Below are 16984 nucleotides of genomic sequence, written 5' to 3'. Positions count from 1 at the left end.
GGAAAAGATTTTGCTGTGAACTGTGCACGTGTGGATTAAAAGTGTTGTATATCCTTGTAGCACCTTTCTTAGTGTGTTGAGTTTCAGTGTGCACAGGTAATCCTTGAAGATGGGGACACATCCATCCTGGCTGCTCCAAGGAGAGCACAGGCAAGGCTGGATGGGCACATTCAGCTCCTCTTTAAGGACTGCCCAGGTATTTATGGCAAAGGCAAAGGTACAGCAGCTCCCTGGCTCTTGCTGGGGGAGTTACTGGAGGTGAGCATCTCCTGATTTCTCTTATGTATTATTCTCATCCATCTTCTGTCCCAGTGGCTGTTTCAGTGGCAAAGCAGTACAGGGACAAGAATGAAAGTGCTGCTTGTTAATTAGTTCCTTCCTGGATTACAGGAGCCCTACTTTTCAGCCCTTTGGAGATACAGATCTGCACATGCTGCTGCTTGGAATTGGAAGTGGTCTCAGTGTAGCCCTGTCAGCTTGTCAGGCACTGGAGCAGGGGAGGAGGCAGCCAAAATCTGCACTGTTTAATTTGAGCTTGAAGGTATTTTGCTCAGAAGATGGTTCAGCAGGTTAACTGGGTTCTTAAAGCAGTATTTAACTTTTCAGCTTCACTCTGAAACGTGGATGTCCCTGAAGCTCTGGATCTGCTTTCCATCTTAGGGCTGAATAAATGCCACAGTTGGGCTCTGACAGATAAATTTAATTTTCCATGATCTTGCCTAGAAGCAGCTCTCCTCACTTGTGGAATACTGCAGAAGATGTTTAAATCATGGCTTATATGAAAAGCTGACACATATATGAAGGTTATACCATCATATATGTGTCCAGCCAAACCACAGTGTGAAGGCTGAAGTGCAGCAACAGCTTTAAGGTTTTGGAATTTGCCTTGAGATCCATCAGGTTCTCGTGCTGTTTTGATCCTTTTCATGGTTTCTTATCCCTCCTTGTCATTTAAGAGGCTTCTGTGTGCAGTTGGTGTTTTTAACATTTACTGGCTGCATTTCATGAAGCATCACAGCCCTTGCAGAGACAGCAGTGCTGAGTTCTCAGTCATGTCTTTTAAAAGTGACTTTACAATTTCACTACCTTTGATCCTTAAAATATGAGCATCCAATAACCAACAGCAGATATTTAATCTACCCAGATTTGAGGACTGTAATAAATAATTTATGTAGGGTGAAGTAAGGAGGGTTTTTTAGCTTTAAGCTGCTGCAACAGAAGCATTTCCAAAGCTTTGTTTGGTTAGGTAGAGTTCTTTTTTTCTTCATACAGCTTTAGCTGAATTGATGAATGAATTAAGATCCATCCTGATGGTTTTTGTCCTAGGTACTATGAGAAATTGTATTTTTACAGGACTTTGGGAGGTATGGCAGTGAAACTGTAGTGTTCTGATATCCACTGGATAGTTTCTGTTAGAATAGAAAGGAGGGTAAGTTCTAGGAAAGGCAGTTCTTGAGTAGCTATTTCATCCTAGCATACAGGTGCAACTCCTAAGTTTGTTTTCCAGAACATCATGGAATAATTTACTAAGCAGTTTTTCCTAAAATTCCCTAAATGCTCCTAAATCACGTTGACATTTTTTTTCAGATCTAAGTGCACTGACCTAAAGAAATTATCTCAAGAATAAAAATAAATTAATCAGTTATTTTTCCCTTGTGTCCACACCTGCCTCATGTATTCAAACTTTTTTCCTTGCCCATAACTATTTAATCAACTCCATCCAGAGCAAACTACTGATGGAATGCTTGGGAAACAGGTTGGTGGAGAGGGAGAGTCAAATGTTTTGGAAAGATTTTTATTTCACTAAACTAGTCTGGGATCCCTTCTTTCAAATTAGTAATTTCAGTGGAAAACCCAAAACCTTATTTTTATTTAATTGTGCTGCTGGGGGGAGAAAGATTGCCAGTTTCAATTGAAATTAAGGTAATTCTGGGGTATAATATGCTGAATTTAGGCAGAGCAATTTGCTTAGGCTGTACATGCTTGAAGGTTAAACCAGTTGTGGGTGGTTGTTTCAGGTATGTGACAGTGCTTTTATTTGCTGCAAAGTTTACATGGGAGATGAAACCTTCCAATGATAAACTGCAAATGGCATTTTAAAACCAAAGTTTCAAGAGCCTGACGTGCAGATTTGGCAGCAAGTGTTGTAAAACAATTTCTGTCCTGGTCACATCAACAAAAAGAGGAGCTGTGTCAGCAAGTTGATGATTTTCTACTTAACTGTTTCTGTCTTGAGGCATGTGGGATATGAAATTTCATTTTTCTGAGAAGATCAGATACAGTCTCTTAAGAAGCTGGAGAAATTAGGCATTTCTAATCGTGTATAGATTTTAAAACTGCTTCCTTTGAAGAAAGGCTTTGTTTAATATCACTTAATTCTGACTTGTCTTTTTCCATCCTGTGTTATAAACAAACTCATGGTGAGAGCTCCCCATACCCAGATGTTCATTTTATTGCATTTAGCGAGTTCATCTGTAAGAGGAGAAGCCACCTCATTACCCAGTTTATATTATTTGGGAGAACTGGATATTGCACTCATTTAATTAGGAGAAACTCAGTGGTAATTAGCTCTCTGCTGGCTGCAGAGGGGTGGGCTTGGAGCCCTGCAGCCATCCCGAGGTGGCTTCCTGCAGCAGCGAGGGCTTTGTACTACTGGGGCTGCACAAGAGGCTCATTTTGTAATTTCACACCACTACAGCAAAATCTGGAGGGGAAAACCCTCAACTAAACTTATTTAGAGTACAGTGCATGAGAGGAAAATCTTTTTCTTGGCTATGTAAGTTGTGCTGCTGCTGGAAGTGGGAGAGCAGCGCAACCCCTCTGCCTCCAGAGGATGCTTTGTGGGAGAGGAGCTTGGAGAAGATGCTGTAGATTACTTCTATTAGCACCTCTTGTATTAATTTCTGTTATAACATTTGAGTTATTTTACTTGTGTGTGTAATACTTGGGGTTTGGTGTGGCCTTTTTCTCCCTGTTTTCTTGTAAACCACCCTGCATGGCTCCATACCTCCCATTTAAGCTAATGTGATTGCAGTGATTTGTTTTAGAACTTGCTTTGTCGTTCCTTGAGCCTCTCCCTAGTCACAGCAGTGCTGTGAGTTTGTTAGGACTTGCCAGAAGACTTCCATAAGCACAGTTCTGGGACTGTCTTTGGGTTCCAGACAATTCAGGGAATAACATATCCTCAGATAGTGAGTCATGGGCAGTGAGGCTTGTCCTTGGAAATGGCATCTGGAAATTACAGGTGAGACCCTAAATTAAGGGCAATCTGCATCAGAATTACTTCCCTTCTAGACAGAAAGAACTGCTCCTGTTTCTGACCTGGTTGCAAAAATAATGTTTTACAAATTGAGGTAATTTGACCAAGAGCTTCACTGAAGGCTCTTGCAGATGTCCAGGAGATCCCTGGTGAAGCAGTGTGGGATCTGTGCACTCTGCTCTTCAGTGTGGCCTTAACTTTATTTCCTTTTCCATATGGTTTATCAAAATTAGTGAGGGAAAAGGTTATGGATTTGTTGGTGCATGTAAATAGATCTGTGTGTTTATTTGTGCATCTGTATATAGGTTTAAAACTTAACTGGAAAGTTGTAGGAGGGCAGCATGACTTTGAATGAGTGGCCTTTAAAATAGCAGATGGAAATAAATGTAGATACATGTGACATTTTCTGTATGGGAAGATAAAAGAATTCTTGATTTATATTTGCAGTGGTGCTTGAAATCTCTTCTAATGAAGAGATCTTGGTGTTATAATCAGATCTGAAGAATCACATTAACCCAATGCTCACTTGCTGGAAACATCAAGTAAGATATTAGGAATTATTAGAAAAGCAAGAGAACAAAGCATTGCGTGGGTGTATAAATTCATGGTGGAATTTCTTCCTTTCATCCTGGATATTGTGTGTGCTTCCAGTCCTTCTCTTCCTGTTCAAAAATTAGATTAGGGACTGCAGAAAGGTAAGAAACAAGGATGCTCAGAAGCAGCTGAACTCTTGGCTGAGCTGTGGACTTTGCTGCTGTGTGATGCTTTGGACTCTAAAAGTTGGTGTAGGTTCAAAAAGTGATGGGGCAAAGCCCTGACAGAGGGATTTGTTCAGGATTATTACACACACACATTTGCTGTGTTCAGGTGAGGAGGTCCTTAAATTTTTCTTGGGGTGGTGGGAGGGGAAATCATCTCTGCAGCCTCACCCTGATCCTTTCCACAACCCCCCTGCAGACACCTGCTGCTCTCAGTCTTCTCTGCTTTCACACATAACATATTTCTGTGTTGTGGGGTTGTTCTGCCTGGGCTTTTTTGGGACACGGTGTTGACATGTTCCATGTGCAGGGTTTGAGCTGTAAAATGTCACTCAAGTGTCCTCAGCATTCAGTGTGGTGGGGTAAGGATGGTTCAGTGTGTCTGGGGAGGGTGTAGGAAATCACCTCCAGAAATTGAGATGGCAACTTCTAACAGATGGAGGGGGGAGAAAAAAAAAATATTTTTTTTCTTTCTTTTTTTTTTTTTTTTTTTTTTTTTCTAAATTCCATATGCTGGATGCTACTCAGACTTTCAGTTTGGATAACTCATTTACCCTCCCATTATTGTTAGTACCTGGTCTCACCCATGAGCTTTTAAGCAATTCCAGGTTTTATCCTCAACACTTTTGTCTCTTTAAAATGTGCTGCCTCCAGAATGCCTGAATTCGTGTTGGTAATTCAACATCAATGCTTTTTTGCACCTTTATAGTTGTTATATTTGTGCTGTCACTGCTTCAAGGGAAGCAAATCCAGCAGAGAACACAGACTGCAGGTGGCTCAGGAGGAACTATTTTCCATGATGCACAACACTGTCAGAGTTCCTAAAAATGAGATGTGGGTGCAAACATTTTCTATGTATGCAGTACTTGTATTTTAATGTAGCACTGCACATAAAGCCACCTGAAAACTTACTGTTCCTTACTGCATCCAAAATTATCATTTATTAAATCACTGTAAAGCTTCTATAAGAGCTTATTGAAGAAAATCCCTTTAAAATAACATCTGAATTAGTGGAAAGATCTGTTTGAAAGAGCACTGTGTTATGAATGGCAGAATTGTCAAGACTAAAAACCAACATGAAAGATTATTTTTCTTAGTAAAATGTATCAGCAAGTGAAAGGGAGTGGCCAGATTTCAAATGTGTGATTGGACCCAAGTGTTCTTAGAAGGTTTTTGTATTAGAAGTATTTTTTGTCTGGAGATTTTTTGAATGTTTATTTACAGAATTTACTGTCTCTTTCTATAATAAGTAGAGACCATACAAGTATTAGTTCTGGAGTGGTTTTGGTGTTCACATTGATCTGTTGTGCAGCTGAGGCTGTGAGTTAGGAATTTAAGCACTCTGCTGTAATTGATACCTGCATTCAAATGAGATAATTTGCCCTCATATTTTTAAGCAGAGGATGAAAACAAACCAGAAGTTATTAGCAAGGTTTCTGTGGCAGTAGCTGTAGGCAGCAGGACACACTGCATTGTTCTCCTGTTCTAATTTCAGCATATTTCAATTTTTAATGTCGGAAAGGAGTTCTCCTTGCCAGGATTATATTGCAACTAACTTGCTTGTGCTTGCAATACCATTTTTTCTGAGTGCTTTGAAAACGTCCTTCCCAACTCCCCAGGTATCCTTTGGGGATTTGTAAAACTGTGTTGTTGCAAACAGAATATGACATTTTGAGAATTAGTCTTCCACTGTGACTTGTGGCATTGGTGGCCAGAGTTCTTCATGTGTTTTTTGTTTAACTGGAGTATTGATAAGTGGTGCTGGATTGGTTTCAATTTACAGATGTCTTTTAAAGTAATGAAACACTTCCTTAAGCACACAAATCTCTGCACAGTTCTGACTTTACCCTGTTACTGGAGCACTTTTTAAATTTGTGAAAGTCTATAGAACCTATTTAGTTTTTGATATTGGCACACTTGGCTCTTAATAGCAATTAATAACTGAACCTGGGCACTGCTCCCTGCCTTAAAGTGGAAAAGTATTTTGGCAAATATGGAAATGATGGGACTTAGAATTTCACTTACCCTCCAATTTTGGATGGGGGAGGGTTTGATTTCCTACCCAAAGCAGGAAAGAAACACTTCTAAATAAACATTATGTACAAGTATAATAATAGATCATTCAAATTCTTGGTGAACAAATCAAGTATTGCTTAAAACATGCTAAAACTTTTCTCCAACTTTTTTATTTTATTATTTTTTCTTATTTTAATATTTGTTCAGGAGTTTATTTTTCCTTAGAGAAATCCCTAGATGTCTTACATGCATTTCCTTTCTCTAAACTATTGCTTTTAACTGCAGTTTTCATTCTTTAAAAGTGCTACACTTGCTTTCATTCAGCTGTATGTAATTTTTTCACCACTTCAGGGTTATTTTTATCCTGGGAAACCAAGAAGCAAGTTGAAAGTCAAGGCCAGGGCTCCTGTTACTTTAGTACCACCCTTGTTCCTGCAGCCTCTGTGTTGTGTCTTCTGTCCTCCAGCAATGCTGTCAGACAGCAACAGAGGAAACTCAGAAACATCTCAGAGCTTCTCCTGACCCTTGCAGGACTTCTAAATGTTCCACTCATGGTTGTGTAGTTGTGTAGAAATACTACAGTAGGCATTTAGTGCATCTCTGGTTTTTAGATCTCTCTGCTTCCTCGCTCCAGAGATAAATTTTAGCAGAGTTATTTTGTGTCATTACAGTATCCACTTTGGATGTTGCTGGGAAAAACTCTGTGTTGTCTCATTGTGATTATGCAGAGTTCCAGTGTCACTGTATGAGTCTGTCAAGGGAAAAAGATGTGTTAAAAAAGAAAAAAAAGGGGTCTCAATGTGCTGGAAAATCTCAGTAATCTCAAGATTTGATACAGATTTCTGGGTATGAAAACCTTGCATCTTCAATTCAGTTGTTAAAATGTCTGTACCACATGAATTTATTTTTCTGCTGTGTGTTTTTTTTTTTCCCCCAGTGTCCCAATGTAATATCAGCTTGAAGAAGCAGAGGAGTCGAAGTATCTTTAGCACCTTATTCTGCTGCTTTCGTGACTACAATGTCGAGCCACCATCCACCAACAGCACCAGTGCTCTGCCTCCTTTGGTGGAGGAGAATGGAGGACTGCAGAAGGTCAGGATTTTGTCTTATTTTGCTCTCATCTGGGTTTTTTTTAAGCGAGGCTTAATTCTGCTTCCAGAGGTTTGTCCTAAAAAAATTCCCTCGTGGGGAACAGCTGTGAGTTACAGGAAAAAAATTACTGGTTTAATAGTGGATTGCTAATACTGCCTGTTCATCTGTAATATAAAACTTAGATTTCTGCTGTGGGTGTTGGCATTCTACATGTTGTAAGCAAGCAACATTTAAAACCTGGCTAAGACACTGAAAGAAATGGAGACTTCCCATAAAAATTCAGCTGCTGAGTTGTCCCAAGCTTTGGTTCCCTTTCCTGATTACAGGAAGGTTAAATTGTGTCACACTGGACCATAGTGGAACATCACTTTAAAGGATTTTCATGATGTAAAAACAAATCAAAAGAACCATTATTATTATTTAGACCTTTTTTTCTATGCAGTCCACTTATATTCAATACATGCTGAGTCCAGAGATAGCAGCTTTTGGACATTTTTCCTGGTTATTAAGTTTTGTTTGATGAGTCAAATGAATGGATGGAGATTTTAGATGCAAATACAGATAGAGTACAAACAGAGCAACACAAATTTGTATGTTCTTTATAAGATAACACTGAGAGCATTTGTGTTCTGAAGAATTTCAGCTCAATATGGCAAACACAGGGATGCCAAGTTTTCCATACAGTTTCCAGGACTCTGAGATTGCAAATGCAGGTGAATCCATGGTGGAGAATAATGGCAGAAATGGAGATGTCTCTGTGGGATTTTTACCCTTCTGCTTTTCACACAGTTTTTCATGTCTGATGCACTGATTCCTTACTTCCCTTGTCCAGTCCATTTTATTCTGGTTTGAATTTTGCTGGTTGTGTTTGAATTCTGAAAAGCTCAGGAGAAAAAAGCAAGGAGCTGTTTGGTGGGAGAGAGGGAAGGAGAGCAGATGAAAGTGATGGAGATTTCAAGTACATGTGGAGGTAAAGTCTGAAATGTAACAGCTCCTGCTGAAACTGCTCTGCAGAGGTAAAATGCACTGGAAATCCTGCCAGGAGGAGGGACTGTACATGTATTTTTAGACTTCTTCTGCTAGCCAAGGTACATTTTGAGTGAAAGGAGGGAAATCTAGCCTGGATGTGCTGAAGGGAAAGCTGAGGAGTGTGTAGCATGTATGCACACATTCATCTGAGGAAAAAAAATGGATGGGAAACTATTAAAATTTCCTTTCCACTATGCTGGGGAATGGAATGGAGGCAGAAGTGAGGCTACTGGCAAAACTACAGCTGAGAGAAAATGAGATTTCAGTAGAAGCTAAAACATAAAACCAAGTTTTGTTTTTTCTGTAGAAAAACGTGAGTTAAAATGGTCTGGAGTCAGTAGTGTCCAGATTGCATTTTGCAAAACAATTATTTTCTAAATATATTTTATGCCTTCAAATATTGCATGTGTATGCACACAAGTTTTCATTCTTATTCTGTGTGCCTCAGTGAGCAGTTCTGGAGTTGTGCAATACTTGTACATGAGATCAGGACACAAAATCACAGCATACCTCAAATTAGATCAAAAACTTTTAAAAAACATCAAAACTTACTAGATTTTTAAAAAATTCAAAGAATATATTGAAGAGAATTTAATTAAAGAATGTTTTCTTCACCTGAATGAAAGATACTCAGATATTCATATCTTTTTCAGAAGAAATCAATATAGCTAAACATTTAGGTGGTTCTTGAGGTCAAATAAGTCTGTGACACTGCTGTTTTAAATGCAGTATTAAAAATTAATAAGCTCTGGATGTATTTATACTGTTTTTATTTTGAGTGCTAACACAGTATAAGTAGGAAAATCTTCTAAGGAACTAAAAAGAGCATTGAAGACTAGAATATGCTGGAATATTATTACACTGTTTATTGTCAGCCTGGTAATTTTTACAAGGAGAGCTGTTTCAGAGATGTGCAGGCTGCTTGAATTTGGTGGAGTTACACTGAGCATCTTGTCTAGATTCAGAAATAAGTAAGGTGGGGGAAGCACCAGTGGGCCTTGGATTCTAAATTGGTGAAATGAAATGTCCAGAAATGACAAAATTGCCTCTCAGGAGAGAAAATAAAACCTGACAAGCCACTGCTTAAATTCCTCTGCTTTTTCATTAAAGCTCTTTTTTTGCATTAGTTTCACTGCCAGGTAGGAATTGTTTGAGTTCTGTTAAGCTGCTGCTCAGATGATCATTCAATTAAATCTGCTCTCTGTGTTTTAATAATTATTTATCACATCACTGTTCACTTCTGGCTGGACTCAGTCAGTTCATGTGTTGTGACCCTTTCCTTAAAAAATGGACAGGGAAAATTGCACAATAATGTCAGGCAGTTACCACTGGAAATGAGTATAAAATGGCTTGGCTGTACTTCCCTTATGTCTTTGCTGTTCAGTGGAGTGGGTCCATGAAAACTGGTGATAAAGACTTCAGAGGAAGGAAAGGAATGGGGGAAGCTTCTGCTGCTTTCACTGGAATTCAGTGTTCTGTGTTGCTTCTGGCACATTCTGAAGCTGATGTGATAAGCCAAGTTCCTTCTAATTAGGAATCTTGATTTTTGTAAATGCTGACCTGTTCAGAAGGAGGGAAGGTGGGGGAGGGTATTTTATGAAGTAGTTGAAAACACAGCACTGAAATTTTGTTCTGAGTAATTGTGATGTGTGAGACAATTCTTATTATTTGGCTCTAGTAGAAAAAAATTAAATCAGTGCTTCAGATTAATCAGTGCTTCATGATGTGACTTGGTGCTTGACATGTCAAAGTGTTCTGTCACTTCATGGGATTGGAAGAAACACCAGACTGAGTGTGGTTTTGATTAACCAGTTACTTTCAGTGCTGAATTCTATTCTGTAAGTGGGGGTGGGGAAAAAAAAAAAAGCCCAAAAACTTCTTTAAAGTATTGAGTTCACTTTTAAATCTTCTCACAGAGCAGCTGCTTGTCCAAGTGTGACTCTAATACTGGTAATGAATGGTCCATTCTGTCTCTAAAGTTTCAATACAACATTTTTTTCAATAATAACTTGTATTTACTGAAACTGGCATATTTGTTTTCCTTCAAATGCACAGCAGAAGAAGCACTGTGAGATGTGGTATCTGTGGCAATGGGTATATCAGCCTGCCTGCAGCTCAGATGCTGAGCCAGATGTGTCACTGGGAGCACAAAATATTCAGCCTCATGAACTCCTTTATAATTTTTTCCTGCCTCCTCAGCAGCAGGCAGCTCCCCAACACCTCCCAGCCACTTTTTTTCCCCCCCTTTAGAGTGTTGGGAGAGAGAATTGTGTTTTGTTTTCTTTGTGATAAATTCAAATCTCCATTTCTGTTCTTCACTCAGCAGCTTGACTCAGTTTTTGTATTTTCTGGGTATAAGTTTTTTCTGCTGGGTAAATTTTTAACTTACTTTTGAGGTGTTTGTGGATACAGATTTCATTCATTCAGGCTTGAAGGTGAGAAAAGCAATATACAAACTCTTCTTTCCCTTTGCTTTCAGTCGTGGTGGGTGAGGGAGCCCTGACAAGCCTGTGGGCACTTTGCCATTCACTCCCAACCCTCTTCCACTGGAGTCATCCTTGCTTTTGTTTCACAGCAAGATCCAGATCAGGCAGATGGCTCCAGTTAATGAGATGAAGCATGAATGAGGAAAGGGATTTTTATACTTGCAGGGTTAGAGGAGAAGCTCTAGATCCACACTCAACAGGGAAGAAGTCAGAATTAGGAGGATTTTTCTGGGGGCAGCAGCTGCTCCCTCCGCTTTTCCTGTTGCTGAATTTCCACCTCACCCCAAAAGTTGGGGATCCTTCTCCCCCTGCGTGGTGCCACCATCTCCCAGCTGATTCTGGAAAGCTCTGTAGCTGCCCTGGGGTTGTGTCTCCAGCACTCTTCCCTGCTTCAGGAATTTCTATTTATAATACAGGACAGGGGAAAGGATCTTCTGTGTCCCACATGAACATGGCCCAGCAGAATGAGAACAGCTGGAGGGGAGCAGTTCTTGAGGTCAGAGAAGCATCTGCTTCATGCTGGAGACCTTGAGGAGCAGCAGGAGTGTGGCTCTGATGAGGACATCATTTGTGACAGATTTTCTGAGCAGACATGGAAATCACTCTGCAGTGTGGAAGAAGATAGCTGGGATTGATGGAAATCATTGTGCTTTTTCTCCTCTTGACCTTTGCTGATTGGAGTAAGAAAATTCCAATGGGTGACCATCAAGCTGTGGTGTGGAAGGTGTTTTAGAAAACAAAATCTCCTCTCCATGCCTGTGTTTGTTTCCTCTCTTTGCCCACTCATTCTGACCTTCTTTGCCTCCCAAAAAGTCTTCTTTATAGAGAGACAGCTTGAGAGTTTGTCAGGTCACTCAAGTGTCAAATAATAACAGTACTGCTGTTTTTAAAGAGCCTGGCATGGCCTAGAGCAAGCTTTGTGTGAAAGAAACTAATAGGATAAATCTGTGATTTTGGTCAGCTCCTTATCTTTAAATACACACAGTTCTGAAAAAAAGCAAAATAGTGTGGCCTGTCACTTGGTGCTCATTGAGGCCACACATGACCATAGACAGTGAGGAACACAGTGCTGGAAATTGTTGTTTCAAACTAAAAATCATGCAGCTGAAGGAAAAGATAGGATTTATCATTCCATCTGTATATAGCATGAAAAAAATAAAAAAACCCACCTGATTTCAATGCCTGGGGACAAATAGTTCCTGGGTTGTCCTAGGGATACAATAGGTCAATTTTGGCATTCTAGGAACAGCTTTGTTCTGTTACCAACATCAGGAGCTCGTGGAAAGCTTCAATAACTCCGTCATCCCTTTCAAGCCATGCTGTTCTGAGCCATTTCCCTTCCTGTTCAAGGCATTAGGAAATGAGGCAGGACACTTGGAAGACGTTTCCCAGAGCTTGTTTTTAAGAGGAATTTGCCTGTTCATGAGCACTTTTGCTTTCCCAGCAGATTCTTGCACTTCTTTCTGCTTGTTTTTCCTGTTCTCATCGCTCTTACTGCTTGTTTTGGTTTTTGCATAGGTATTTCTGGGGTTCCTCTTCAAAACTTTGCTTGTTTCCCCCTTTTTTTTTAATTTAAGAAATTCTATGAGAAAAATTAGGCCAACAGTAATGCAAGTCCTTTAGCAACTTTGGTTTTGGGTTCCCATGAAATTCAGTTCCATGAACAGGACATTATTGTACTGAATTATATATTTTTTTCTATTCTTATTGCTATTACCCTGAGGAAAACTTGGATTCTTACCAGCTTTTGTATGTGTGTTTTTCTAGAAATCAGGTGCTTTTTACTAGTGCCAAGTTTTTGTTAGTTCATGGTAGTTGCTGCTCTCTAGTTGCTCCTTCAGCTTCTCAGGATTTTGGGCGGACTTCAGTAAAAATTTCTGCTGAGCAGCACTAAAAAAGAGCACTTTAGAAATAATGCAGAATTATTTCTGTTTGTCAGTGATGTGTCAACACTGGTAGACTTGAAAACAAATAAGCAGGAGGCTTCTTCAGCTGGAAGAGGCTGTTCTTGTGTTGAAAACAGCCCTTTCAATAGTTCCTCTGCTGGAGATCAGAGCCTGTGTTGTCCAAATATTAAAGAATAAAATCATCTCCCCAAGCAACATCTATGCTAGAAGGATCAGCTTCCCTTTTTTTTATGTGCTGTGCCCACCAGAAAACAAAGTTGGATTTGAAGGATTAGAGAGATTAGAAAATAAAGTTTCTCTTCCACATTTGAGGGAGGGTTTGAGTTGAGTTAGAGTTACTTTTACAGGCTTTGTCCATTTTGGAGCTATCCTTGATCTGGATGTCCAAGGATCAGGAAAGATTGAGGAGATTGTCCAAGAAAGGTTGATGAGAAGGTTGGCCAAGAATTTCCAAGTGCAGTGCAAAAGTGAGACCATGAGAGCAGCACTGGTGCTGCTGGATGAAGAAAGTGGGATTCCTTGGATCAGTTTAACATCATCATGTCCTTGCCTAAGTGAAAATGCTGGTTTTTGTCTCAAATGAGGTTGAGTTCAAGGAAGTTCTGCCCTGGTGCCAGGCTCTGGCTCAGCCTCTTGCTGCTGCAGTGAAAATTGACAAATGTACCCATTAGTAGATCTTAAAGCTGAAAAAGTTCCAGTAAATACAGGTACTTTCTTATTGCCATCTCTTATTAATCATAGCATGGGTTTTATCAGTCCAGTCTCCTAAAAATCATAAATGCCAGTATACTAACAGATCATTCCAGCAACTAAAATGCAAAATCCTGTTTTTATTTTTTTTTTACCCTGGTTTCTTGAATACTTTGAACTTTTGGTTTAAAATGTTTGAGTGCTACATTTACTGCTCCAGACCTTTGTTCTACCCTTTAAAAGCCATTACCCTTACTGTGATTTTTTTTTTCTTTTTCCCCAGGGTGACCAGATGCAGGTCATGCCTATACCAAGTGTATGTATTTTTATCCCTTTTTCTTTTTAATAATTTTCATGGCTTTTGCTTTGATTCATTTTATGTTGCAGTCTAACAGGTCTGTTTTGTGTTGCATGTTAACAAAAGGATTTTATGTTCTGTCTGTAATGTTGTATCCCCAGAGGTGAATTGAGCTGCATGGGACTGAAAGAAGAGTTTGGGTTTTATCTGGGTTCTAGCTCAGTCTTCAGCATTTTGAAAACATGTGAAGTAGACTGAAGGTTATTTATTTTAATAGAGGCAAAAGGTGACTCATGATCACTATGTGAGACACAATTACAAAAACCTTCTCCTCTCATTTTCCCCTCTGTTCCAGTTGAAAAGAAGAGTTGGAAACTGCATAATTCATTTGAAATAAGTCACGTTAAGAAAACAGAGCACACTATTGCTCATTACTGCACTTGTTTGAGATGATGTTCTTGGTATCAGCTGCTGCTTTATGGGCAGCATATTTCTGTTTATCTTCCCTGGATTAAACTTGGAATGCTGTTTGGCATCTGAATTATTTTTCAAAGCTAAATAAAAGGAAGAAAAAACCCAAGTCCTTTAAACCAAAGCTTTTAATTTAATTAGTTTTAACCTTTTTTGGTCAAAAAGCTGCTCTTTTTTTTTTACAAGAATGAAGGCTTAGGCTTTGTAAAGCAGAAAGTACTTTTTTTTTGAGCTCCTTTGCTGTTTACAATACTTAATCATTGCAGAGTTTCCCAGAAAACAGCAGTGCTGATGTGTGGAGATAATGACCCAGCCCTCTTGTTTGAGATATTTGGTAGCCTTTAAAGACCTGGATATTCCCCAGGATGCCATTCTTTTTCTTCTTCCCCTTCCTTCTCACGTAGCAGCATTCCAAAACCTGCTGTGAGAAGCCCCCTGTGTGTGCAGCAGTGCAGGAGATCCCTGTGACTCTGCACATCTTCCCTCTTCCAACAGCTTTTCTTGGGTTTGAGAGCTGCTGGAAATTCCTCTTTGTTGCTTTCCTGTTGTTTCTGATATGGCTCATGCATGGTGTGTGTGCAGACAGGCATGGACATGCATGTGATTTGTATTCCTGCAAGTCTAGGGGTAGAAAACCTCAAATGTAAATCAGAAAATACTGATTTCCAAACTGCTTTTCTTTTTTACATACCTGCCAAATTCTGTTAGGTGACTGTAGTTGTTCCACTAGGAATTATTTGAACATGAAACATGTTCTGGCTGTGCTCTGACCTGGATTAAAAACCTTTCCCCAGAGTGACTGTAGGTACTAACAGAATAAGAATTCAAACAGAACAGAATTTTGGAAGGATAATTGAGTAGAGCTTTGACAAGTACAGAAATTAAATCAGATGCTTTGTTAGAACACTGTCTTTGCAGTATTAAAGCAGTGCTCTGCTAGATTTGGGTAGTGGTAGGAAAATAAATGATTCAAGGAGAGATAGATCTTTTTTTCTCTTTTTATTTTTTTTTTTTTTAGCTCAGCTGCAATTTTGCAGACATACATTCCCAGCACTAACAAGGCAGTAAAATTAACTTATCCCTGCAGGCATGACACAGAGTTCTGAGGGAGCAGGCAACTTTAAACACTCCTTCCCCTTCTCCAGGGGCATCTGGTGCTGCTCCTTGCAGCAGGGCAGGGAGTGTTGTCAGGCAGCCCTGGGCACTGCTGTGACATTTTCTCCCCAGTGTCAAAGTGCTGCTGCCCCAGGAGCCAGCCAGCAGCACTGTGTCATCATCTAAATAAAGGCACAAGGGAGCTGCACAGGGAGCAAGGGCTAGGAAGGGAAATGCAGGCTTGTGTTAGGAGAAGCACCTAAAATTAAAGTTTTGCTTTGGGAGGGGTGTTGGTCCTGAGTGCTGGAGCCCAAATGTTTGCTCCAAGACAGCTTTAATTTTGTGTTTCAGACCCATCAAGGCAGAAATTGTTGATTCTCTGCTACTTACTGATGAGAACTGGGCTGTGTGAACTGCAGTGTCTTGTACAAACCAGGAGAAAAACCTTCTGAGCAGACACAGACCTTGGTGACAATTAAGTGGACATTTACATTTTTACAGGGCTTGTGTCAAATGCCATCAGTTCAAGTGTTTAGAGATTTCCTGAGTGACTCTAAAAAGAGCTCTGCCCACTCCCCACTTTCAAATTGAAGCCTCCAGTCAAGCTATGAGGATTTCTGGAGCTTTATTGTGCTTTTTATGGTGTATTAAACCTGGCAGTGTGCTGAGGTCACCTGTTTGAAAGCTTCCATTGCTTTATGTGCATTTTGCATTGCTTTTATTTGCATTTATGTGTGCAGTTCAGTGAAATGGATCTTCTGCTTAATCAGATTTGTCGTGTATTAAATGCACTGAATTTAAAAGCTTGACTTAATATGAATTTTTGCTTGGTTATTGATGAAGATGACTGCTAAACAAGAAATACTCCAGCTTCAAGTTAGGTTCTTCAGAAAATAGAAACAGCATTACTTTGGGGTTTTTTTAACATACGAACTTTACCATGTTTGTAGCTCATATTTTGAAACTGTTTCCAAATAAGACATAGGTTAAACAGCAGCATAATTGATTATTTTCTTAATACTGTAAAATTAATTAGAGTTGAAATAAACATAAAAATTTTTAAAAGGCAAGCCCAAAACATTCCCAGCTGATGCATTATGATAGACCTGATTAAAAATCTAATTACTGTAGCTCAGGATTCCTGTGTTTTCATGGATTTTATTCAGCTTTGTTTGGAAAGGAGTATGGTAGAGAAATCATAAAATCATGCAATGGTTTGGGTTGGAAGGAACTTTATCTCATTCCAACCCCCAAATCAAAGTAGACCCATAGCAGCTTCACTATTTTATATTCTTTTAAATGAAGAGGTAGATGGAAATCTAAAGCAATGCTCATGCAACATCTTAAATGTGATGTTGTCAAACTTCTCTTAAACAACTCTTAAATGAGTTGGAGTGTCCAGTTCTTTTGTTCAGCTTAAAATTCCACTGTTAACAAGTGGTATCAAAATTATGCCTCAGGATCCCTGCAGAAGTTAAATCTTATCACAGGGATATTGGGGGTTTTTTCCCACTTTTCCTCAACTACATTAGATGAATTCTTACTAGAAGTTTTTCTAGAAGGAATTTTGGGAACTGCCTGTTCCATAAGAGGAGCTGGCATCTTCTGGCAGCTCTGTTTTAAGTAGGAATACTTTATCTAATTTCTCTTCTGTGAGAGTATTTCTGCACATACCTGTTAGCTCTGCAGAGTGCCCAGTGTGAGCTGAGAGGACATGAACAGTAAATTAATGTGCTGCACTTGGGCTTGACAGCACTGCCAGTACAGAGAGAAAAAACCAAAAGGATTATGAATTCTGATACCTGTGGAAAATACAGTACTGCAGGGAGGAAAGCTGATGATTGTTCTATACAGTGAATTTCTGCAAGATTTGTGTTGACCAG

The 16984-nt window shown here is 39.5% G+C and overlaps 1 protein-coding gene across 6 annotated transcripts in view; it reads left to right on the top strand.

The window, feature by feature from the left end:
- The window catches only part of CTDSPL (CTD small phosphatase like), a 77739-nt gene that overhangs the window by 37941 nt on the left and 22814 nt on the right, over window positions 1-16984 (top strand). For 4 of the 6 annotated variants that reach the window (XM_056484620.1, XM_056484619.1, XM_056484617.1 and 1 more), the window contains exons 2-3: window positions 6971-7125; window positions 13521-13553. In XM_056484620.1, the coding sequence (XP_056340595.1) occupies window positions 6971-7125; window positions 13521-13553 (188 nt within the window). The remainder of the gene's footprint in view (window positions 1-6970; window positions 7126-13520; window positions 13554-16984) is intronic. The other 2 variants (XM_056484621.1, XM_056484618.1) reach the window with 1 other exon arrangement.

This window comes from Oenanthe melanoleuca, chromosome 2, assembly GCF_029582105.1.
Source record: "Oenanthe melanoleuca isolate GR-GAL-2019-014 chromosome 2, OMel1.0, whole genome shotgun sequence".
Lineage (NCBI taxonomy): Eukaryota > Metazoa > Chordata > Aves > Passeriformes > Muscicapidae > Oenanthe > Oenanthe melanoleuca.
The sequence above is the reverse complement of the archived record's forward strand: the minus strand, read 5'-3'. Positions and strand labels throughout refer to the sequence as shown.